The sequence below is a fragment of the Oncorhynchus gorbuscha genome, linkage group LG01 (genome assembly GCF_021184085.1).
Source record: "Oncorhynchus gorbuscha isolate QuinsamMale2020 ecotype Even-year linkage group LG01, OgorEven_v1.0, whole genome shotgun sequence".
NCBI classification, from domain to species: domain Eukaryota; kingdom Metazoa; phylum Chordata; class Actinopteri; order Salmoniformes; family Salmonidae; genus Oncorhynchus; species Oncorhynchus gorbuscha.
In genome coordinates this window covers 118,933,839-118,958,166 of record NC_060173.1, presented here as the reverse complement: position 1 = coordinate 118,958,166, position 24,328 = coordinate 118,933,839, and the positions used below count along the sequence as shown (strand labels likewise).

The window sequence follows — 24,328 nt, the reverse complement described above, 5'->3', positions numbered from 1 at the left end:
GTGTGTGTGTGTGTGTGTGTGTGTGTGTGTGTGTGTGTGTGTGTGTGTGTGTGTGTGTGTGTGTGTGTGTGTGTGTGTGTGTGTGTGTGTGTGTGCGATGCTGTGCACATATATGTCTACACGTTGTGTAGCTGTTCGCGATGATGCTAATGATAACCTGGTAGAGATGGAGAAGTTTTCCCCAAAACCTTCTCAATGAAATGTTAACTACAAAGTAGCCTACCTGGCCGAATGAGATCAGGATTATTTATTTGCATCAATCTAGTGGCCATTTGTTTTGGAAACTCACACGAGCACTATAGAAGCTCATAGCTAGCCAAATAACGGTCTCTTGCTGGTTTGGAATTCAAGTGTAACTACACCCAATACTCTAAACGTGTTGTATTTTTCTCAGATCTCAAAAGTGGTCTCACAATGTGGTTTAAGCATTGTAGTGGACCAATTTTGTTGTAAAAAATAAAGAAACATTTTTAGAGCAAAAACCTGTTAAATTTGGGAAAAACGGAATCAGGCACAAAAATCCACCAGATTTTATAGTGCCCTACAATACCAGCTTCTACATTTACCCTCCGGCCCCTAACCTCTGACCCTGCTTGTGATGGTGTCACCCACTAACCCTGTGATGTCATCATTCCCAGACCCACGGCCGCTGTACCGCGAGGAGACCATCGTGATCGCCCTGGCGTCTGTCTCCATAGTAGCGGTGCTGATCGTGGCGCTGTTCTTTGGGTACCGCATGCTGAGTGGAGACAGGAAACAGGGACTACACAACATGGACATGATGGAGGCCGCAGACTCAGAACCCAGCCTCGACCTGGACAGCCTTAAACTACTAGAGGTGAGTAGTGGTGTTGTAGTACTTAGGGTTGCTGTTACTAGTGGTTTGGGTAATTATGACATGATGGAGGCCGCAGACTCAGAACCCAGCCTCGACCTGGACAGCCTAAACTACGAGAGGTGAGCTGTTATAGTTGGAGTATGGGTTTAGAGGTGAGATGTTGGAGTAGGGGTTTAGAGGTGAGATGTTGGAGTAGGGGTTAGAGGTGAGATGGTGGAGTAGGGGTTTAGAGGTGAGATGTTGGAGTAGGGGTTAGAGGTGAGATGTTGGAGTAGGGGTTAGAGGTGAGCTGGTGGAGTAGGGGTTTAGAGGTGAGATGTGGAGTAGGGGTTTAGAGGTGAGATGGGGGAGTAGGGGCTTAGAGGTGAGCTGGTGGAGTAGGGGTTTAGAGGTGAGATGTGGAGTAGGGGTTTAGAGGTGAGATGGGGGAGTAGGGGTTTAGAGGTGAGATGGTGGAGTAGGGGTTAGAGGTGAGATGGGGGAGTAGGGGTTTAGAGGTGAGATGGGGGAGTAGGGGTTTAGAGGTGAGATGTGGAGTAGGGGTTTAGAGGTGAGATGTGGAGTAGGGGTAAGAGGTGAGATGATGGACTATGGGTTTAGAGGTGAGATGTGGAGTAGGGGTTTAGAGGTGAGATGGTGGAGTAGGGGTTTAGAGGTGAGATGGTGGAGTAGGGGTTAGAGGTGAGATGTTGGAGTAGGGGTTTATAGGTGAGATGGTGGAGTAGGGGTTTAGAGGTGAGATGGTGGAGTAGGGGTTTAGAGGTGAGATGGTGGAGTAGGGGTTTAGAGGTGAGATGGTGGAGTAGGGGTTAGAGGTGAGATGTTGGAGTAGGGGTTTATAGGTGAGATGGTGGAGTAGGGGTTTAGAGGTGAGATGATGGACTATGGGTTTAGAGGTGAGATGTGGAGTAGGGGTTTAGAGGTGAGATGGTGGAGTAGGGGTTTAGAGGTGAGATGGTGGAGTAGGGGTTTAGAGGTGAGATGGTGGAGTAGGGGTTAGAGGTGAGATGGTGAAGTAGGGGTTTAGAGGTGAGATGGTGGAGTAGGGGTTTAGAGGTGAGATGGTGGAGTAGGGGTTAGAGGTGAGATGGTGGAGTAGGGGTTTAGAGGTGAGATGGTGGACTATGGGGTTAGAGGTCAGGTTACATTACTCTCTCTTCTTAGATCTGAGGTAACCATTTTTCTCACTGGCTCGGTCTCATTAAACAGCTGCTGTGTGCCCTGCTCATAGAAATGACTGACAATTTCTTGAAATCCCTTTGTCTGTTTATGTCTCAAACCATCTTTCTGTCACTTTCTCCCTGTCCCTCTCCATCTACCCCCTATATTTTTCTCCCTCTCTCACTTCCACCTCCCAGCTGATTGGTCGAGGGCGATATGGCTCCGTGTATAAGGGTTCTCTAGACGAGCGTACCGTGGCGGTCAAGATGTTCACCTACCAGAACCGGCAGAACTTTGTCAACGAGCGAGCCATCTACCGTGTCCCCCTGCTGGAGCACGATAACATCGCACGCTTCATCGTAGGAGACGAGAGACTCACAGCCGACGGACGCGTGGAGTACCTACTGGTCATGGAATATTACCCTCATGTGAGTACTGTACCTACTGGTCATGGAATATTGTGCTAGGCTCTACTGTTCTCTGCTGGCCTCTACAGGGTTCTGCTGGGTTCTACTAGGTTCTACTGTTCTCTACTGGCCTCTACAGGGTTCTACTAGGTTCTACTGTTCTCTGCTGGCCTCTACATGGTTCTGCTGGGTTATACAGGGTTCTACTAGGCTCTACTGGTCTCTACTGGCCTCTACTGGGTTCTGCTGGGTTCTACTGGGCTCTACTGGTCTCTACTGGACTCTACTGGGTTCTACTAGGCTCTACTGGTCTCTGCTGGCTTCTACAGGGTTCTGCTGGGTTCTGCTAGGCTCTACTGGGTTCTACTAGGCTCTACTGGTATCTGCTGGCTACTGGGTTCTACTAGGCTCTACTGTCTCTGCTGGCCTCTACTGGGTTCTACTAGGCTCTACTGTTCTCTGCTGGCCTCTACAGGGTTCTGCTGTGTTCTACAGGGTTCTACTAGGTTCTACTGGACTCTACTGGCCTCTGCTGGGTTTTACTAGGCTCTACTGGGTTCTACTAGGCTCTACTGGTCTCTGCCGATCTCTACTGGGTTTTGCTGGGTTCTACTGGGTTCTACTGGGTTCTACTAGGCTCTACTGGTCTCTGCTGGCCTCCACTTGTTAGACTTCAGTGAATCTTTTGACAATATCGATCATAGTCTGCTGCTGGCAAAATGAGTGTGTCATGGCTTCACACCCTCTGCTATAATGTGGATAAAGAGTTACCTGTCTAACAGAACACAGAGGGTGTTCTTTAATGGAAGCCTCTCATATATAATCCAGTTAGAATCAGGAATTCCCCAGGGTAACTAATATATAATAATATATAATAATATATAATAATATATAATAATAATAATATAATATATGCCATTTAGCAGACACTTTTATCCAAAGCGACTTACAGTCATGTGTGCATACATTCTACGTATGGGTGGTCCCGGGGATCGAACCCACTACCCTGGCGTTACAAGCGCCATGCTCTACCAACTGAGCTACACAGGACCACTGTTTAGGCCCCTTGCTTTTTTCAATTTTTACTAACGACATGCCACTGATTTTGACTTTGAGTGAAGCCAGAGTGTCTATGTATGATGACTTAACACTATACATGTCAGTTACTACAGCGATTGAAATGACTGCAACACTTAACAAAGAGCTGTAGTTAGTTTCAGAATGGGTGGCAAGGAATAAGTTAGTCTTAAATATTTCTAAAACTTAAAGAATTCTATTTAGAACAAAACACTCACTAAACCCTAAACCTCAACTAAATCTTATAATAAATCATGTGGAAATTGAGCAAGTTGAGGAGACTAAACAGCTTGGAGTAACCCTGGATTGTAAACTGTCATGGTCAAAACATATTGATGCAACAGTAGCTAAGATGGGGAAAAGTCTGTCCATAATAAAGCACTGCTCTACCTTCTTAACAGCACTATCAACAAGGCAGGTCCTAGTTTCTACCTTCTTAACAACACTATCAATAAGGCAGGCCCTAGTTTCTACCTTCTTAACAACACTATCAACAAGGCAGGTCCTACAGGCCCTAGTTTCTACATTCTTAACAACACTATCAACAAGGCAGGTCCTACAGGCCCTAGTTTCTACCTTCTTAACAACACTATCAACAAGGCAGGTCCTACAGGCCCTAGTTTATTCCTTCTTAACAACACTATCAACAAGGCAGGTCCTACAGGCCCTAGTTTCTACCTTCTTAACAGCACTATCAACAAGGCAGGTCCTACAGGCCCTAGTTTCTACCTTCTTAACAACACTATCAACAAGGCAGGTCCTACAGGCCCTAGTTTCTACCTTCTTAACAACACTATCAACAAGGCAGGTCCTACAGGCCCTAGTTTCTACCTTCTTAACAACACTATCAACAAGGCAGGTCCTACAGGCCCTAGTTTCTACCTTCTTAACAACACTATCAACAAGGCAGGTCCTACAGGCCCTAGTTTCTACCTTCTTCACAACACTATCAACAAGGCAGGTCCTACAGGCCCTAGTTTCTACCTTCTTAACAACACTATTTACAAGGCAGGTCCTACGGGCCCTAGTTTCTACCTTCTTAACAACACTATCAACAAGGCAGGTCCTACAGTCCCAAAAAGGGACTCAGGAAAATTGCAATTGGTTCAGAACAGGGCAGCACAGTTGGCCCTTAGATGTACACAGAGGTCTAATTTTTATAATATGCATGTCGATCTCTCCTGGTTCAAAGTGGAGGAGAGATTGACATCACTACTTGTATTTATGAGAGGTATTGTTGAATGCACCGAGCTGCCTGTCTAAACTACTGGCACACAGCTCAGACACCCATACATACCCCACAAGACATGCCACCAGGGGTCTCTTCACAGTCCCCAAGTCCAGAACAGACTATGGGAGAGTGCACAGTACTACATAGAGCCATGACTACATGGAACTCTATTCCACAGTACTACATAGAGCCATGACTACATGGAACTCTATTCCACAGTACTACATAGAGCCATGACTACATGGAACTCTATTCCACAGTACTACATAGAGCCATGACTACATGGAACTCTATTCCACAGTATTACACACACACACACACACACACACACACACACACACACACACACACACACACACACACACACACACACACACACACACACACACACACACACACACACACACACACACACACACACACACACACACACACACACACACACACACACACACACACACACACACACACACACACACACACACGATAACATCAGCACTATACACACACATGGATTTAGTACTGTAGATTTGTGGTAGAGGTGGATTAGGGGCCTGAGGGCCCACAGTGTGTTGTGAATATATTGTAATGTTTTTAAAATTTTATAAACTGCCTTAATTTTGCTGGACCCCAGGAAGAGTAGCTGCTGCCTTGGCAGGAACTAATGGGGATCCATAATAAACACCAGGAAGTGTAGCTGTTGCCTTGGCAGGAACTAATGGGGATCCATAATAAACCCCAGGAAGAGTAGCTGTTGCCTTGGCAGGAACTAATGGGGATCCATAATAAACCCCAGGAAGAGTAGCTGTTGCCTTGGCACGAACTAATGGGGATCCATAACAAACCCCAGGAAGAGTAGCTGCTGCCTTGGCACGAACTAATGGGGATCCATAATAAACCCCAGGAAGAGTAGCTGTTGCCTTGGCACGAACTAATGGGGATCCATAACAAACCCCAGGAAGAGTAGCTGCTGTCTCTATTGGCCTCTACAGGATTCTGCTGGCCTGTACAGCTAGGCTCTAATGGACTCTACGGGGGTCTACTGGACTCCCGGACTCGACTGAGTTCTACAGGGTTCCACTGGCCTCTACAGGGTTCTACTAGGCTCTGCAGACTTCTACAGTGGTCAGCTAGCCTCTACTGTCATCTACTGTGTTCTACAGGGTTTGACAGGGTATCTACAAGGCTTTACAAGTTTCTTGCCTCTATAGGATTTTGCTAGCTTTTACTGGGCTCTACTGATCTCTGCTGGCCTCTACAGGGTTCTCCCGGGCTCTACTGGTTTCTACTATGCTTTACTGGTTTCTGCTAGCCTCTAATGGGTTATTCTGGCATCTAATGGGTTCTACTGGCCTCTACAGGGTTCTACTGAGTTATACTAGCCTCTACAGGGTTCTTCTAGGCTCTACTGGACAGCTGGCCTCTACAGGGATCTGCTGGCCTCAACAGGGTTTTGCTGGGGTCTGCTGGGCTCTACTGGACTACTGTCCTCTACAGGGTTCTACCGGGTTATACCAGGTTCTACCGGGTTTCCTGTCTCTGTCATTTGACTAGAATAGAAGGATTCCTGTCTCTCTCTCTGTCATTTGACTAGAATAGAAGGTTTCCTGTCTCTGTCATTTGACTAGAATAGAAGTTTTCCTGTCTCTCTCTCTGTCATTTGACTAGAATAGAAGGATTCCTGTCTCTCTCTCTGTCATTTGACTAGAATAGAAGGATTCCTGTCTCTCTCTGTCATTTGACTAGAATAGAAGGATTCCTGTCTCTCTCTGTCATTTGACTAGAATAGAAGGATTCCTGTCTCTCTCTCTGTCATTTGACTAGAATAGAAGGTTTCCTGTCTCTGTCATTTGACTAGAATAGAAGGTTTCCTGTCTCTCTCTGTCATTTGACTAGAATAGAAGGTTTCCTGTCTCTCTCTGTCATTTGACTAGAATAGAAGGTTTCCTGTCTCTGTCATTTGACTAGAATAGAAGGTTTCCTGTCTCTCTCTGTCATTTGACTAGAATAGAAGGTTTCCTGTCTCTGTCATTTGACTAGAATAGAAGGTTTCCTGTCTCTGTCATTTGACTAGAATAGAAGGTTTCCTGTCTCTGTCATTTGACTAGAATAGAAGGTTTCCTGTCTCTCTCTGTCATTTGACTAGAATAGAAGGTTTCCTGTCTCTGTCATTTGACTAGAATAGAAGGTTTCCTGTCTCTGTCATTTGACTAGAATAGAAGGTTTCCTGTCTCTCTCTCTGTCATTTGACTAGAATAGAAGGTTTCCTGTCTCTGTCATTTGACTAGAATAGAAGGTTTCCTGTCTCTGTCATTTGACTAGAATAGAAGGTTTCCTGTCTCTGTCATTTGACTAGAATAGAAGGTTTCCTGTCTCTCTCTGTCATATGACTAGAATAGAAGGTTTCCTGTCTCTGTCATTTGACTAGAATAGAAGGTTTCCTGTCTCTCTCTCTGTCATTTGACTAGAATAGAAGGTTTCCTGTCTCTGTCATTTGACTAGAATAGAAGGTTTCCTGTCTCTGTCATTTGACTAGAATAGAAGGTTTCCTGTCTCTCTCTGTCATTTGACTAGAATAGAATAGATTCTGTATCGTCTCAGCAGATATTTCTGTCGATGATCGGGGTTAGATTTCTTTTCACCAGACACCAAGTCACCTTGGGTAGATAGTTTCTCCTGAGAATTATTGCTGCATAATGTGTTCTCTCTCTCTCTCTCTCTCTCTCTCTCTCTCTCTCTCTCTCTCTCTCTCTCTCTCTCTCTCTCTCTCTCTCTCTCTCTCTCTCTCTCTCTCTCTCTCTCTCTCTCTCTCTCTCTCTCTCTGTCTCGCTCTCTCTCTCTCTCTCTCTCTCTGTCGCTCTCTCTCTCTCTGTCACGCTCTCTCTCTCCCTGTTTCTCTCTGTCTCTCTCAATTCAATTCAATTCAAGGGCTTTATTGGCATGGGAAACATGTGTTAACATTGCCAAAGCAAGTGAGGTAGACAACATACAAAGTGAATATATAAAGTGAAAAACAGCAAAAATTAACAGTAAACATTACACATACAGAAGTTTAAAAACAGTAAAGACATTACAAATGTCTTATTATATATATATATATACAATGTACAAATAGTTAAAGGACACAAGATAAAATGAATAAGCATAAATATGGGTTGTATTTACAATGGTGTTTGTTCTTCACTGGTTGCCCTTTTCTCGTGGCAACAGGTCACAAATCTTGCTGCTCTGATGGCACACTGTGGAATTTCACCCAGTAGATATGGGAGTTTTTCAAAATTGGATTTGTTTTCAAATTCTTTGTGGATCTGTGTAATCTGGGGGAAATATGTCTCTCTAATATGGTCATACATTGGGCAGGAGGTTAGGAAGTGCAGCTCAGTTTCCACCTCATTTTGTGGGCAGTGAGCACATAGCCTGTCTTCTCTTGAGAGCCATGTCTGCCTACGGCGGCCTTTCTCAATAGCAAGGCTATGCTCACTGAGTCTGTACATAGTCAAAGCTTTCCTTAATTTTGGGTCAGTCACAGTGGTCAGGTATTCTGCCGCTGTGTACTCTCTGTGTAGGGCCAAATAGCATTCTAGTTTGCTCTGTTTTTTTGTTAATTCTTTCCAATGTGTTTTCTCATGATTTGGTTGGGTCTAATTGTGCTGTTGTCCTGGGGCTCTGTAGGGTGTGTTTGTGTTTGTGAACAGAGCCCCAGGACCAGCTTGCTTAAGGGACTCTTCTCCAGGTTCATCTCTCTGTAGGTGATGGCTTTGTTATGGAAGGTTTGTGAATCGCTTCCTTTTAGGTGGTTGTAGAATTTAATGGCTCTTTTCTGGATTTTGATAATTAGTGGGTATCGGCCTAATTCTGCTCTGCATGCATTATTTGGTGTTTTACGTTGTACACGGAGGATATTTTTGCAGAATTCTGCGTGCAGAGTCTCAATTTGGTGTTTGTCCCATTTTGTGAATTCTTGGTTGGTGAGCGGACCCCAGACCTCACAACCATAAAGGGCAATGGGCTCTATGACTGATTCAAGTATTTTTAGCCAAATCCTAATTGGTATGTTGAAATTTATGTTTCTTTTGATGGCATAGAATGCCCTTCTTGCCTTGTCTCTCAGATCGTTCACAGCTTTGTGGAAGTTACCTGTGGCGCTGATGTTTAGGCCAAGGTATGTATAGTTTTTTGTGTGCTCTAGGGCAACAGTGTCTAGATGGAATTTGTATTTGTGGTCCTGGTGACTGGACCTTTTTTGGAACACCATTATTTTGGTCTTACTGAGATTTACTGTCAGGGCCCAGGTCTGACAGAATCTGTGCATAAGATCTAGGTGCTGCTGTAGGCCCTCCTTGGTTGGTGACAGAAGCACCAGATCATCAGCAAACAGTAGACATTTGACTTCAGATTCTAGCAGGGTGAGGCCGGGTGCTGCAGACTCTTCTAGTGCCCTCACCAATTCATTGATATATAGATGTTGAAGAGGGTGGGGCTTAAGCTGCATCCCTGTCTCACCCCACGGCCCTGTGGGAAGAAATGTGTGTTTTTTGCCCATTTTAACAGAACACTTGTTGTTTGTGTTCATGGATTTTATAATGTTGTATGTTTTACCCCCAACACCACTTTCCATCAATTTGTATAGCAGACCCTCATGCCAAATTGAGTCAAAGGCTTTTTTGAAATCAACAAAACATGAGAAGACTTTGTTTTGGTTTGGTTTGTTTGGTTCTCTCTCTCTCTCTCTCTCTCTCTCTCTCTCTCTCTCTCTCTCTCTGTCTCTGTCTCTGTCTCTGTCTCTGTCTCTGTCTCTGTCTCTCTCTCTCTCTCTCTCTCTGTCTCTGTCTCTGTCTCTGTCTCTGTCTCTGTCTCTGTCTCTGTCTCTCTCTCTCTCTCTCTCTCTCTGTTCCTGTGGCCATTATGTCACCATGACAACCATGACTCAGCCAGGGCTCATGATGTGTCTGTTCTATACTAATATAACATAGTTCTAATTGACTATATTCCTCAGGCCCTTGGACTCTCACTGATCTCTGTGGCTGTGCGTCATAGCCGGAATCTCAAATGTCACCCTAATCCTTATATAGTGGACTACCTTTGACCAGTACCCATAAGGAATAGGGTCCCATTTGGAACGCAGACGTCGTCCTCAGTTCAGCAGTGTGTATAACATTTTCCTCCCAGACTCCAGTGATGCTGTTCTCTGTGATTTCATGTGGTTTGTTTGCTCTTCCACTTCATTCTCCTCCTCCACCTCTTCCTCCTCCACCTCTTCCTCCTCCACCTCTTCCTCCTCCACCTCTTCCTCCTCTTCCTCCTTCTCCTTCCTCCACCTCTTCATCCTCCACCTCTTCCTCCTCCACCTCTTCCTCCTATACCTCTTCCTCCTCCACCTCTTCCTCCTGCACCTCTTCCTCCTACACCTCTTCCTCCTTCTCCTTCCTCCACCTCTTCCTCCTCCACCTCTTCCTCCTACACCTCTTCCTCCTCCACCTCTTTCTCCTCCACCTCTTCCTCCTCCACCTCTTCCTCTTCCACCTCTTCCTCTTCCACCTCTTCCTCCTCCACCTCTTCCTCCTACACCTCTTCCTCCTCCACCTCTTCCTCCTCTACCTCTTCCTCCTCCACCACTTCTTCCTCCTCTACCTCTTCCTCCACCACTTCTTCCTCCTACACTACTTCCTCCTCCACCTCTTCCTCCTCTACCTCTTCCTCCTCCACCTCTTCCTCCTCCACTTCCTCCTACACTACTTCCTCCACCACTTCTTCCTCCACCACTTTTTGCTCCTCCACCTCTTCCTCCACCACTTCTTCCGCCTCCACCTCTTCCTCTGCATCCTCCACCTCTTCCTCCTCCACCTCTTCCTCCTCCACCTCTTCCTCCACCTCTTCCTCCTCCACCTCTTCCTCCTCCACCTCTTCATCCTCCACCTCTTCCTCCATCCTCCACCTCTTCATCCTCCACCTCTTCCTCCTCCACCTCTTCCTCCTCCACCTCTTCCTCCACATCTTCCTCTTCCTCCTCCACCTCTTCCTCCTCCACCTCTTCCTCCTCCACCTCTTCCTCCTCCACCTCTTCATCCTCCACCTCTTCCTCCTCCACCTCTTCCTCCTACACCTCTTCCTCCTCCACCTCTTCCTCCTCCACCTCTTCCTCCTCCACCTCTTCCTCCTCCACCTCTTCCTCCTACACCTCTTCCTCCTCCACCTCTTCCTCTTCATCCTCCACCTCTTCCTCCTCCACCTCTTCCTCCTCCACCTCTTCCTCCACCACTTCTTCCTCCTCCACCTCTTCCTCCACCTCTTCCTCCTCCCCTCTTCCTCCTCCCCCTCTTCCTCCTCCACCTCTTCCTCCACCACTTCTTTCTCCTCCACCTCTTCCTCCTCCATCTCTTTCTCCTCCACCTCTTGCTCCTCCTCTCCTCTTCCTCCTCCACCTCTTCCTCCTCCACCTCTTCCTCTTCATCCTCCACCTCTTCCTCCTCCACCTCTTCTTCCTTCTCATTCCTCCACCTCTTCCTCCTCCACCTCTTCTTCCTTCTCATTCCTCCACCTCTTCCTCTTCATCCTCCACCTCTTCATCCTCCACCTCTTCTTCTTCCTCCTCCACCTCTTCCTCTTCCTCCTCCCCTCTTCCTCCTCCACCTCTTCTTCCTCTTCCTCTCCTCCCCACTCTTCCTCCTCCACCTCTTCCTCCACCACTTCTTGCTCCTCCACCTCTTCCTCCTCCATCTCTTTCTCCTCCACCTCTTCCTCCTCCTCTCCTCTTCCTCCTCCACCTCTTCCTCCTCCACCTCTTCCTCTTCATCCTCCACCTCTTCCTCCTCCACCTCTTCTTCCTTCTCATTCCTCCACCTCTTCCTCCTCCACCTCTTCTTTCCTTCTCATTCCTCCACCTCTTCCTCCTCCACCTCTTCCTCTTCCACCTCTTCCTCCTCCACCTCTTCCTCCTACACCTCTTCCTCCTCCACCTCTTCCTCCTCTACCTCTTCCTCCTCCACTTCTTCCTCCTCTACCTCTTCCTCCACCACTTCTTCCTCCTACACTACTTCCTCCTCCACCTCTTCCTCCTCTACCTCTTCCTCCTCCACCTCTTCCTCCACCACTTCTTCCTCCACCACTTTTTGCTCCTCCACCTCTTCCTCCACCACTTCTTCCACCTCCACCTCTTCCTCTGCATCCTCCACCTCTTCCTCCTCCACCTCTCCCTCCACCTCTTCCTCCTCCACCTCTCCCTCCACCTCTTCCTCCTCCACCTCTTCCTCCTCCACCTCTTCATCCTCCACCTCTTCCTCCACCTCTTCCTCTTCATCCTCCACCTCTTCATCCTCCACCTCTTCCTCCTCCACTTCTTCCTCCTCCACCTCTTCCTCCTCCACCTCTTCCTCCACATCTTCCTCTTCATCCTCCACCTCTTCCTCCTCCACCTCTTCATCCTCCACCTCTTCCTCCTCCACCTCTTCCTCCTCCACCTCTTCCTCCTACACCTCTTCCTCCTCCACCTCTTTCTCCTCCACCTCTTCATCCTCCACCTCTTCCTCCACCACTTCTTTCTCCTCCACCTCTTCCTCCTCCATCTCTTTCTCCTCCACCTCTTGCTCCTCCTCTCCTCTTCCTCCTCCACCTCTTCCTCCTCCACCTCTTCCTCTTCATCCTCCACCTCTTCCTCCTCCACCTCTTCTTCCTTCTCATTCCTCCACCTCTTCCTCCTCCACCTCTTCTTCCTTCTCATTCCTCCACCTCTTCCTCCTCCACCTCTTCCTCTTCATCCTCCACCTCTTCATCCTCCTCTCCTCTTCTTCTTCCTCCTCCACCTCTTCCTCTTCCTCCTCCCCCTCTTCCTCCTCCACCTCTTCCTCCACCACTTCTTTCTCCTCCACCTCTTCCTCCTCCATCTCTTTCTCCTCCACCTCTTGCTCCTCCTCTCCTCTTCCTCCTCCACCTCTTCCTCCTCCACCTCTTCCTCTTCATCCTCCACCTCTTCCTCCTCCACCTCTTCTTCCTTCTCATTCCTCCACCTCTTCCACCTCCACCTCTTCTTCCTTCTCATTCCTCCACCTCTTCCTCCTACACCTCTTCCTCTTCATCCTCCACCTCTTCATCCTCCTCTCCTCTTCTTCTTCCCCCTCCACCTCTTCCACTTCCTCTTCTTCTTCCTCCTCCACCTCTTCCTCATCCTCCTCTTCCTCATTGTCCTCCTTTTCCTCTGTAAAAATCTGGTGGGAAGTGAGCTGACAGCCGAGTCTCCAACCTGTATCTGTATGTGTGTCTACGATGAAACAGTAAAGTCATGTTGTTGTTCTCCTCTCCAGGGTTCTCTGTGTCAGTACCTGAGTCTGCAGACAGGAGACTGGGTCAGCTGTTGTCGCCTCACACACTCTGTCACACGGGGGTTGGCCTACCTGCACACTGAGCTGCTGAGAGGAGGTAGGAGTCACCTTCACACACACTGGGGAGTGCACAAGCACACAGATGTACACGGACGTGGACACACACACACACTCACTCACACACTCACTCACTCACTCACTCACTCACTCACTCACTCACTCACTCACTCACTCACTCACTCACTCACTCACTCACTCACTCACTCACTCACTCACTCACTCACTCACTCACTCACACACATTGTTCTCACTCACCGTCACACCCCTTCATTTCATTTACATGCTCAGACAGCCCCAGTGAAACAGTATCTCCCGTCGCCAAGCTGTCAGAATGTGATGAATCACTGAGGAGGATTTTTACTGCCTTCACGCGTGTGTGTGTGTGTGTGTGTGTGTGTGTGTGTGTGTGTGTGTGTGTGTGTGTGTGTGTGTGTGTGTGTGTGTGTGTGTGTGTGTGTGTGTGTGTGTGTGTGTGTGTGTGTGTGTGTGTGTGTGTGTGTGTGTGTGTTTAAATGTTGTATGGTTTGTTTAATTTTGCAATCATTGGTCTTTTTGTTTGACATACATTTAAAAGGGAAAAATCGGAGTCTCCACATCACTCTGTTATTATGGATTTGCCTATACATCATTCATTGTCTGCTTACAGACATGGGTCACATGTTAGAGAAGTGGTTAGGTAGTTTAGACAGCACACTAGCACTTCCACACTCCGTTCCCCAGGGGGCAGCAGCAACCTTGTACATGTGCTGAGCCTGGTTGATAAGCAATTAGGGATTGTCAGTCAGGGTCCCTGTTTGAGAGCTGTGAGGAATGCTGGTTGGTTTAGTGGCCATCCAGGCTTTTCTTTTGTTTCTAGTGCTCCTTTAGGCACGCCTGTTTCTAGTGCTCCTTTAGGCATGCCTGTTTCTAGTGCTCCTTTAGGCATGCCTGTTTCTAGTGCTCCTTTAGGCATGCCTGTTTCTAGTGCTCCTTTAGGCATGCCTGTTTCTAGTGCTCCTTTAGGCATGCCTGTTTCTAGTGCTCCTTTAGGCATGCCTGTTTCTAGTGCAGGCATGCCTGTTTCTAGTGCTCCTTTAGGCATGCCTGTTTCTAGTGCTCCTTTAGGCATGCCTGTTTCTAGTGCTCCTTTAGGCATGCCTGTTTCTAGTGCTCCTTTAGGCATGCCTGTTTCTAGTGCTCCTTTAGGCATGCCTGTTTCTAGTGCTCCTTTAGGCATGCCTGTTTCTAGTGCTCCTTTAGGCATGCCTGTTTCTAGTGCTCCTTTAGGCATGCCTGTTTCTAGTGCTCCTTTAGGCATGCCTGTTTCTAGTGCTCCTTTAGGCATGCCTGTTTCTAGTGCTCCTTTAGGGATGCCTGTTTCTAGTGCTCCTTTAGGGATGCCTGTTTCTAGTGCTCCTTTAGGGATGCCTGTTTCTAGTGCTCCTTTAGGCATGCCTGTTTCTAGTGCTCCTTTAGGCATGCCTGTTTCTAGTGCTCCTTTAGGCATGCCTGTTTCTAGTGCTCCTTTAGACATGCCTGTTTCTAGTGCTCCTTTAGGCATGCCTGTTTCTAGTGCTCCTTTAGGCATGCCTGTTTCTAGTGCTCCTTTAGGCATGCCTGTTTCTAGTGCTCCTTTAGACATGCCTGTTTCTAGTGCTCCTTTAGACATGCCTGTTTCTAGTGCTCCTTTAGACATGCCTGTTTCTAGTGCTCCTTTAGGCATGCCTGTTTCTAGTGCTCCTTTAGGCATGCCTGTTTCTAGTGCTCCTTTAGACTCACCAACTCAAAGGAGTCAAGACCGAGCTGGTCATGGACCTAAGGTAATCCAACACGGTTCTCAAACGCTGATTTCTCACATAAATGCACACATTCATTCAGGTTAAAGACCATGTAGCTAGGACCCCTAGACAGTCAGGTTAAAGACCATGTAGCTAGGACCCCTAGACAGTCAGGTTACAGACCATGTAACTAGGACCCCTAGACAGTCAGGTTACAGACCATGTAGCTAGGACCCCTAGACAGTCAGGTTACAGACCATGTAGCTAGGACCCCTAGACAGTCAGGTTACAGACCATGTAGCTAGGACCCCTAGACAGTCAGGTTACAGACCATGTAGCTAGGACCCCTAGACAGTCAGGTTACAGACCATTTAACTAGGACCCCTACAGACAAGTCAGGTTACAGACCATGTAACTAGGACCCCTAGACAGTCAGGTTACAGACCATGTAGCTAGGACCCCTAGACAGTCAGGTTACAGACCATGTAGCTAGGACCCCTAGACAGTCAGGTTACAGACCATGTAGCTAGGACCCCTAGACAGTCAGGTTACAGACCATGTAGCTAGGACCCCTAGACAGTCAGGTTACAGACCATGTAGCTAGGACCCCTAGACAGTCAGGTTACAGACCATGTAGCTAGGACCCCTAGACAGTCAGGTTACAGACCATGTAGCTAGGACCCCTAGACAGTCAGGTTACAGACCATGTAGCTAGGACCCCTACAGACAAGTCAGGTTACAGACCATGTAGCTAGGACCCCTAGACAGTCAGGTTACAGACCATGTAGCTAGGACCCCTAGACAGTCAGGTTACAGACCATGTAGCTAGGACCCCTAGACAGTCAGGTTACAGACCATGTAGCTAGGACCCCTAAGACATAATGACTCAGGTTACAGACCATGTAACTAGGACCCCTAGACAGTCAGGTTACAGACCATGTAGTTAGGACCCCTAAGACATAATGAGTCAGATTACAGACCATGTAGCTAGGACCCCTAGACAGTCAGGTTACAGACCATGTAGTTAGGACCCCTAAGACATAATGAGTCAGATTACAGACCATGTAACTAGGACCCCTAGACAGTCAGGTTACAGACCATGTAGCTAGGACCCCTAGACAGTCAGGTTACAGACCATGTAGCTAGGACCCCTAGACAGTCAGGTTACAGACCATGTAACTAGGACCCCTAGACAGTCAGGTTACAGACCATGTAGCTAGGACCCCTAGACAGTCAGGTTACAGACCATGTAGCTAGGACCCCTAGACAGTCAGGTTACAGACCATGTAGCTAGGACCCCTCGACATAACGAGTCAGGTTACAGACCATGTAGCTAGGCCCCCTAGACAGTCAGGTTACAGACCATGTAACTAGGACCCCTAGACAGTCAGGTTACAGACCATGTAGCTAGGACCCCTAGACAGTCAGGTTACAGACCATGTAGCTAGGACCCCTAGACAGTCAGGTTACAGACCATGTAGCTAGGACCCCTAGACAGTCAGGTTACAGACCATGTAGCTAGGACCCCTAGACAGTCAGGTTACAGACCATGTAACTAGGACCCCTAGACAGTCAGGTTACAGACCATGTAACTAGGACCCCTAGACAGTCAGGTTACAGACCATGTAGCTAGGACCCCTAGACAGTCAGGTTACAGACCATGTAGCTAGGACCCCTAGACAGTCAGGTTACAGACCATGTAGCTAGGACCCCTAGACAGTCAGGTTACAGACCATGTAACTAGGCCCCCTAGACAGTCAGGTTACAGACCATGTAGCTAGGACCCCTAGACAGTCAGGTTACAGACCATGTAACTAGGACCCCTAGACAGTCAGGTTACAGACCATGTAGCTAGGACCCCTAGACAGTCAGGTTACAGACCATGTAGCTAGGACCCCTAGACAGTCAGGTTACAGACCATGTAACTAGGACCCCTAGACAGTCAGGTTACAGACCATGTAGCTAGGACCCCTAGACAGTCAGGTTACAGACCATGTAGCTAGGACCCCTAGACAGTCAGGTTACAGACCATGTAGCTAGGACCCCTAGACAGTCAGGTTACAGACCATGTAACTAGGACCCCTAGACAGTCAGGTTACAGACCATGTAGCTAGGACCCCTAGACAGTCAGGTTACAGACCATGTAACTAGGACCCCTAGACAGTCAGGTTACAGACCATGTAGCTAGGACCCCTAGACAGTCAGGTTACAGACCATGTAGCTAGGACCCCTAGACAGTCAGGTTACAGACCATGTAGCTAGGACCCCTAGACAGTCAGGTTACAGACCATGTAGCTAGGACCCCTAGACAGTCAGGTTACAGACCATGTAGCTAGGACCCCTAGACAGTCAGGTTACAGACCATGTAGCTAGGACCCCTAGACAGTCAGGTTACAGACCATGTAGCTAGGACCCCTAGACAGTCAGGTTACAGACCATGTAGCTAGGACCCCTAGACAGTCAGGTTACAGACCATGTAGCTAGGACCCCTAGACAGTCAGGTTACAGACCATGTAGCTAGGACCCCTAGACAGTCAGGTTACAGACCATGTAGCTAGGACCCCTAGACAGTCAGGTTACAGACCATGTAGCTAGGACCCCTAGACAGTCAGGTTACAGACCATGTAGCTAGGACCCCTAGACAGTCAGGTTACAGACCATGTAGCTAGGACCCCTAGACAGTCAGGTTACAGACCATGTAGCTAGGACCCCTAGACAGTCAGGTTACAGACCATGTAGCTAGGCCTAAGACCCTGTGACAAATCCAGTGTGAATTTATACGTTACAAATACATCACATATTTTCTTAAATGTTTAAAACCAAGATTTTAATTTTAATGGCCAATAAAGGTTTCGGTCAGCCTCCGTCCCAAATGGCGTCCTATTCCCTACATAGTGTCCTATTCCCTACATAGTGTCCTATTCCCTACATAGTGTCCTATTCCCCTACATCAGTTACAGTCATATTCCCCTACAGTAGTTACAGTCCTGTATTCCCCTACATAGTGTCCTATTCCCTACATAGTGTCCTATTCCCCACATAGTGTCCTATTCCCTACATAGTGTCCTATTCCCTACATAGTGTCCTATTCCCTACATAGTGTCCTATTCCCTACATAGTGTCCTATTCCCCACATAGTGTCCTATTCCCCACATAGTGTCCTATTCCCTACATAGTGTCCTATTCCCTACATAGTGTCCTATTCCCTACATAGTGTCCTATTCCCTACATAGTGTCCTATTCCCTACATAGTGTCCTAGTTCTATTCCCTACATAGTGTCCTATTCCCTACATAGTGTCCTATTCCCCACATAGTGTCCTATTCCCTACATAGTGTCCTATTCCCTACATAGTCTACTCCTGTTCCTTATGTTCTCTATGCAGGGAATAGGATGCCATTTTGTCTTTCTCTGGCTTATTTCTGGCTGTACCTGGTCTAGTTCTCTACTAGGTTGTGGTCTGGGTTGACCCCTTATCTCTAGTCTAGTTCTCTACTAGGTTGTGGTCTGGGTTGACCCCTTATCTCTAGTCTAGTTCTCTACTAGGTTGTGGTCTGGGTTGACCCCTTATCTCTAGTCTAGTTCTCTACTAGGTTGTGGTCTTGGTTGACCCCTTATCTCTAGTCTAGTTCTCTACTAGGTTGTGGTCTGGGTTGACCCCTTATCTCTAGTCTAGTTCTCTACTAGGTTGTGGTCTGGGTTGACCCCTTATCTCTAGTCTAGTTCTCTACTAGGTTGTGGTCTGGGTTGACCCCTTATCTCTAGTCTAGTTCTCTACTAGGTTGTGGTCTGGGTTGACCCCTATCTCTAGTCTAGTTCTCTACTAGGTTGTGGTCTGGGACCCCTTATCTCTAGTCTAGTTCTCTACTAGGTTGTGGTCTGGACTCTACTCTACTAGGTTGTGGTCTTATCTCTAGTCTAGTTCTCTACTAGGTTGTGGTCTGGGTTGACCCCTTATCTCTAGTCTAGTTCTCTACTAGGTTGTGGTCTGGGTTGACCCCTTTACAGATCTCTAGTCTAGTTCTCTACTAGGTTGTGGTCTGGGTTGACCCCTTATCTCTAGTCTAGTTCTCTACTAGGTTGTGGTCTGGACCCCTTATCTCTAGTCTAGACCCTAGGTTGTGGTCTTACCCCTCTCTAGTCTAGTTCTCTACTAGGTTGTGGTCTGGTTGACCCCTTATCTCTAGTCTAGTTCTCTACTAGGTTGTGGTCTGGGTTGACCCCTTATCTCTAGTCTAGTTCTCTACTAGGTTGTGGTCTGGGTTGACCCCTTATCTCTAGTCTAGTTCTCTACTAGGTTGTGGTCTGGGTTGACCCCTTATCTCTAGTCTAGTTCTCTACTAGGTTGTGGTCTGGGTTGACCCCTTATCTCTACAGTCTAGTTCTCTACTAGGGTTGTGGTCTGGGTTGACCCCTTATCTCTAGTCTAGTTCTCTACTAGGTTGTGGTCTGGGTTGACCCCTTATCTCTAGTCTAGTTCTACAGGTTGTGGTCTGGGACCCCTTATCTCTCTGGTCTAGTTCTCTACTAGGTTGTGGTCTGGGTTACAGACCATGACCCCTTATCTCTAGTCTAGTTCTCTACTAGGTTGTGGTCTGGGTTGACCCCTCTAGTCTCTACTAGGTCTAGTTCTCTACAGACTGGTCTAGTTCTCTACTAGGTTGTGGTCTGGGTTGACCCCTTATCTCTAGTCTAGTTCTCTACTAGGTTGTGGTCTGGGTTGACCCCTTATCTCTAGTCTAGTTCTCTACTAGGTTGTGGTCTGGGTTGACCCCTTATCTCTAGTCTAGTTCTCTACTAGGTTGTGGTCCCCTTATCTCTAGTCTAGTTCTCTACTAGGTTGTGGTCTGGGTTGACCCCTTATCTCTAGTCTAGTTCTCTACTAGGTTGTGGTCTGGGTTGACCCCTTATCTCTAGTCTAGTTCTCTACTAGGTTGTGGTCTGGGTTGACCCTGGGTTGACTTATCTGTGGTCTGTACCCCTATCTCTAGTCTAGTTCTCTACTAGGTTGTGGTCTGGGTTGACCCCTTATCTCTAGTCTAGTTCTCTACTAGGTTGTGGTCTGGGTTGACCCCTTATCTCTAGTCTAGTTCTCTACTAGGTTGTGGTCTGGGTTGACCCCTTATCTCTAGTCTAGTTCTCTACTAGGTTGTGGTCTGGGTTGACCCCTTATCTCTAGTCTAGTTCTCTACTAGGTTGTGGTCTGGGTTGACCCCTTATCTCTAGTCTAGTTCTCTACTAGGTTGTGGTCTGGGTTGACCCCTTATCTCTAGTTCTCTACTAGGTTGTGGTCTGTTGACCTTATCTCTAGTCTAGTTCTCTACTAGGTTGTGGTCTGGGTTGACCCCTTATCTCTCTAGTCTAGTTCTCTACTAGGTTGTGGTCTGGGTTGACCCCTTATCTCTAGTTCTACATAGTTCTCTACTAGGTTGTGGTCTGGGTTGACCCCTTATCTCTAGTCTAGTTCTCTACTAGGTTGTGGTCTGGGTTGACCCTTATCTCTAGTCTAGTTCTCTACTAGGTTGTGGTCTGGGTTGACCCCTTATCTCTAGTCTAGTTCTCTACTAGGTTGTGGTCTGGGTTGACCCCTTATCTCTAGTCTAGTTCTCTACTAGGTTGTGGTCTGGGTTGACCCCTTATCTCTAGTCTAGTTCTCTACTACTAGGTTGTGTGTCTGGGTTGACCCCTTATCTCTAGTCTAGTTCTCTACTAGGTTGTGGTCTGGGTTGACCCCTTATCTCTAGTCTAGTTCTCTACTAGGTTGTGGTCTGGGTTGACCCCTTATCTCTAGTCTAGTTCTCTACTAGGTTGTGGTCTGGGTTGACCCCTTCTATTCTCTACTAGGTTGTGGTCTGGGTTGACCCCTTATCTCTAGTCTACTCTGGTCTAGTTCTCTACTAGGTTGTGGTCTGGGTTGACCCCTTATCTCTAGTCTAGTTCTCTACTAGGTTGTGGTCTGGGTTGACCCTAGGTTGTGGTCTTATCTCTAGTCTAGTCTAGTTCTCTACTAGGTTGTGGTCTGGGTTGACCCCTTATCTCTAGTCTAGTTCTCTACTAGGTTGTGGTCTGGGTTGACCCCCCTTATCTCTAGTCTAGTTCTCTACTAGGTTGTGGTCTGGGTTGACCCCTTATCTCTAGTCTAGTTCTCTACTAGGTTGTGGTCTGGGTTGACCCCTTATCTCTAGTCTAGTTCTCTACTAGGTTGTGGTCTGGGTTGACCCCTTATCTCTAGTCTAGTTCTCTACTAGGTTGTGGTCTGGGTTGACCCCTTGAGTTCTCCTAGGTTGTGGTCTGGGTTGATCCCTTATCTCTAGTCTAGTTCTCTACTAGGTTGTGGTCTGGGTTGACCCCTTATCTCTAGTCTAGTTCTCTACTAGGTTGTGGTCTGGGTTGACCCCTTATCTCTAGTCTAGTTCTCTACTAGGTTGTGGTCTGGGTTGACCCTCTTATCTCTAGGTCTAGTTCTCTACTAGGTTGTGGTCTGGGTTGACCCCTTATACTCTAGTCTAGTTCTCTACTAGGTTGTGGTCTGGGTTGACCCCTTATCTCTAGTCTAGTTCTCTACTAGGTTGTGGTCTGGGTTGACCCCTTATCTCTAGTCTAGTTCTCTACTAGGTTGTGGTCTGGGTTGAGTTCCCCTTATCTCTAGTCTAGTTCTCTACTAGGTTGTGGTCTGGGTTGACCCCTTATCTCTAGTCTAGTTCTCTACTAGGTTGTGGTCTGGGTTGACCCCTTATCTCTAGTCTAGTTCTCTACTCTAGGTTGTGGTCTGGGTTGACCCCTTATCTCTAGTCTAGTTCTCTACTAGGTTGTGGTCTGGGTTGACCCCTTATCTCTAGTTGAGTTCTCTACTAGGTTGTGGTCTGGGTTGATTATCTCTAGTCTAGTTCTCTACTAGGTTGTGGTCTGGGTTGACCCCTTATCTCTAGTCTAGTTCTCTACTAGGTTGTGGTCTGGGTTGACCCCTTATCTCTAGTCTAGTTCTCTACTAGGTTGTGGTCTGGGTTGACCCCTTATCTCTAGTCTAGTTCTCTACTAGGTTGTGGTCTGGGTTGACCCCTTATCTCTAGTCTAGTTCTCTACTAGGTTGTGGGTCTGGGTTGACCCCTTATCTCTAGTCTAGTTCTCTACTAGGTTGTGGTCTGGGTTGACCCCTTATCTCTAGTCTAGTTCTCTACTAGGTTGTGGTCTGGGTTGACCCCTTATCTCTATCTCTACTAGGTCTAGTTCTCTACTAGGTTGTGGTCTGGGTTGACCCCTTATCTCTAGACTCTACTAGGTTGTGGTCTATCTCTAGTCTAGTTCTCTACTAGGTTGTGGTCTGGGTTGACCCCTTATCTCTAGTCTAGTTCTCTACTAGGTTGTGGTCTGGGTTGACCCCTTATCTCTAGTCTAGTTCTCTACTAGGTTGTGGTCTGGTTGACCCCTTATCTCTAGTCTAGTTCTCTACTAGGTTGTGGTCTGGGTTGACCCCTTATCTCTAGTCTAGTTCTCTACTAGGTTGTGGTCTGGGTTGACCCCTTATCTCTAGTCTAGTTCTCTACTAGGTTGTGGTCTGGGTTGACCCCTTATCTCTAGTCTAGTTCTCTACTAGGTTGTGGTCTGGGTTGACCCCTTATCTCTAGTCTAGTTCTCTACTAGGTTGTGGTCTGGGTTGACCCCTTATCTCTAGTCTAGTTCTCTACTAGGTTGTGGTCTGGGTTGACCCCTTATCTCTAGTCTAGTTCTCTACTAGGTTGTGGTCTCTGACCCCTTAGTCTAGTTCTCTACTAGGTTGTGGTCTGGGTTGACCCCTTATCTCTAGTCTAGTTCTCTACTAGGTTGTGGTCTGGGTCTGACCCCTTATCTCTAGTCTAGTTCTCTACTCTAGGTTGTTGTGGTCTGGGTTGACCCCTTATCTCTAGTCTAGTTCTCTACTAGGTTGTGGTCTGGGTTGACCCCTTATCTCTAGTCTAGTTCTCTACTAGGTTGTGGTCTGGGTTGACCCCTTATCTCTAGTCTAGTTCTCTACTAGGTTGTGGTCTGGGTTGACCCCTTATCTCTAGTCTAGTTCTCTACTAGGTTGTGGTCTGGGTTGACCCCTTATCTCTAGTCTAGTTCTCTACTAGGTTGTGGTCTGGGTTGACCCCTTATTATCTCTAGTCTAGTTCTCTACTAGGTTGTGGTCTGGGTTGGTCTTGACCCCTTATCTCTGGCTGTACCCCTTATCTCTAGTCTAGTTCTCTACTAGGTTGTGGTCTGGGTTGACCCCTTATCTCTAGTCTAGTTCTCTACTAGGTTGTGGTCTGGGTTGACCCCTTATCTCTAGTCTAGTTCTCTACTAGGTTGTGGTCTGGGTTGACCCCTTATCTCTAGTCTAGTTCTCTACTAGGTTGTGGTCTGGGTTGACCCCTTATCTCTACCCCTTATCTCTAGTTCTCTACTAGGTTGTGGTCTGGGTTGACCCCTTATCTCTAGTCTAGTTCTCTACTAGGTTGTGGTCTGGGTTGACCCCTTATCTCTAGTCTAGTTCTCTACTAGGTTGTGGTCTGGGTTGACCCCTTATCTCTAGTCTAGTTCTCTACTAGGTTGTGGTCTGGGTTGACCCCTTATCTCTGGTTGTGGTCTGGGTTGACCTTATCTCTAGTCTAGTTCTCTACTAGGTTGTGGTCTGGGACCCCTTGACCCCTTATCTCTAGTCTAGTTCTCTACTAGGTTGTGGTCTGGGTTGACCCCTTATCTCTAGTCTAGTTCTCTACTAGGTTGTGGTCTGGGACCCCTTATCTCTAGTCTACCCTAGGTTGTGGTCTTATCTCTAGTCTAGTTCTCTACTAGGTTGTGGTCTGGGTTGACCCCTTATCTCTAGTCTAGTTCTCTACTAGGTTGTGGTCTGGGTTGACCCCTTATCTCTAGTCTAGTTCTCTACTAGGTTGTGGTCTGGGTTGACCCCTTATCTCTAGTCTAGTTCTCTACTAGGTTGTGGTCTGGGTTGACCCCTTATCTCTAGTCTAGTTCTCTACTAGGTTGTGGTCTGGGTTGACCCCTTATCTCTAGTCTAGTTCTCTACTAGGTTGTGGTCTGGGTTGACCCCTTATCTCTAGTCTAGTTCTCTACTAGGTTGTGGTCTGGGTTGACCCCTTATCTCTAGTCTAGTTCTCTACTAGGTTGTGGTCTGGGTTGACCCCTTATCTCTAGTCTAGTTCTCTACTAGGTTGTGGTCTGGGTTGACCCCTTATCTCTAGTCTAGTTCTCTACTAGGTTGTGGTCTGGGTTGACCCCTTATCTCTAGTCTAGTTCTCTACTAGGTTGTGGTCTGGGTTGACCTCTTATCTCTAGTCTAGTTCTCTACTAGGTTGTGGTCTGGGTTGACCCCTTATCTCTAGTCTAGTTCTCTACTAGGTTGTGGTCTGGGTTGACCCCTTATCTCTAGTCTAGTTCTCTACTAGGTTGTGGTCTGGGTTGACCCCTTATCTCTAGTCTAGTTCTCTACTAGGTTGTGGTCTG

The 24,328-nt window shown here is 47.4% G+C and overlaps 1 protein-coding gene across 1 annotated transcript in view; it reads left to right on the top strand.

Annotated features, from left to right (window-relative positions):
• bmpr2b (bone morphogenetic protein receptor, type II b (serine/threonine kinase)) overlaps positions 1-24,328 on the top strand; it is a 150,971-nt gene that overhangs the window by 65,758 nt on the left and 60,885 nt on the right. Inside the window, exons 4-6 of the mRNA XM_046294789.1 lie at positions 639-838; positions 2,197-2,427; positions 13,012-13,126. Of these exons, the coding sequence (XP_046150745.1) occupies positions 639-838; positions 2,197-2,427; positions 13,012-13,126 (546 nt within the window). The remainder of the gene's footprint in view (positions 1-638; positions 839-2,196; positions 2,428-13,011; positions 13,127-24,328) is intronic.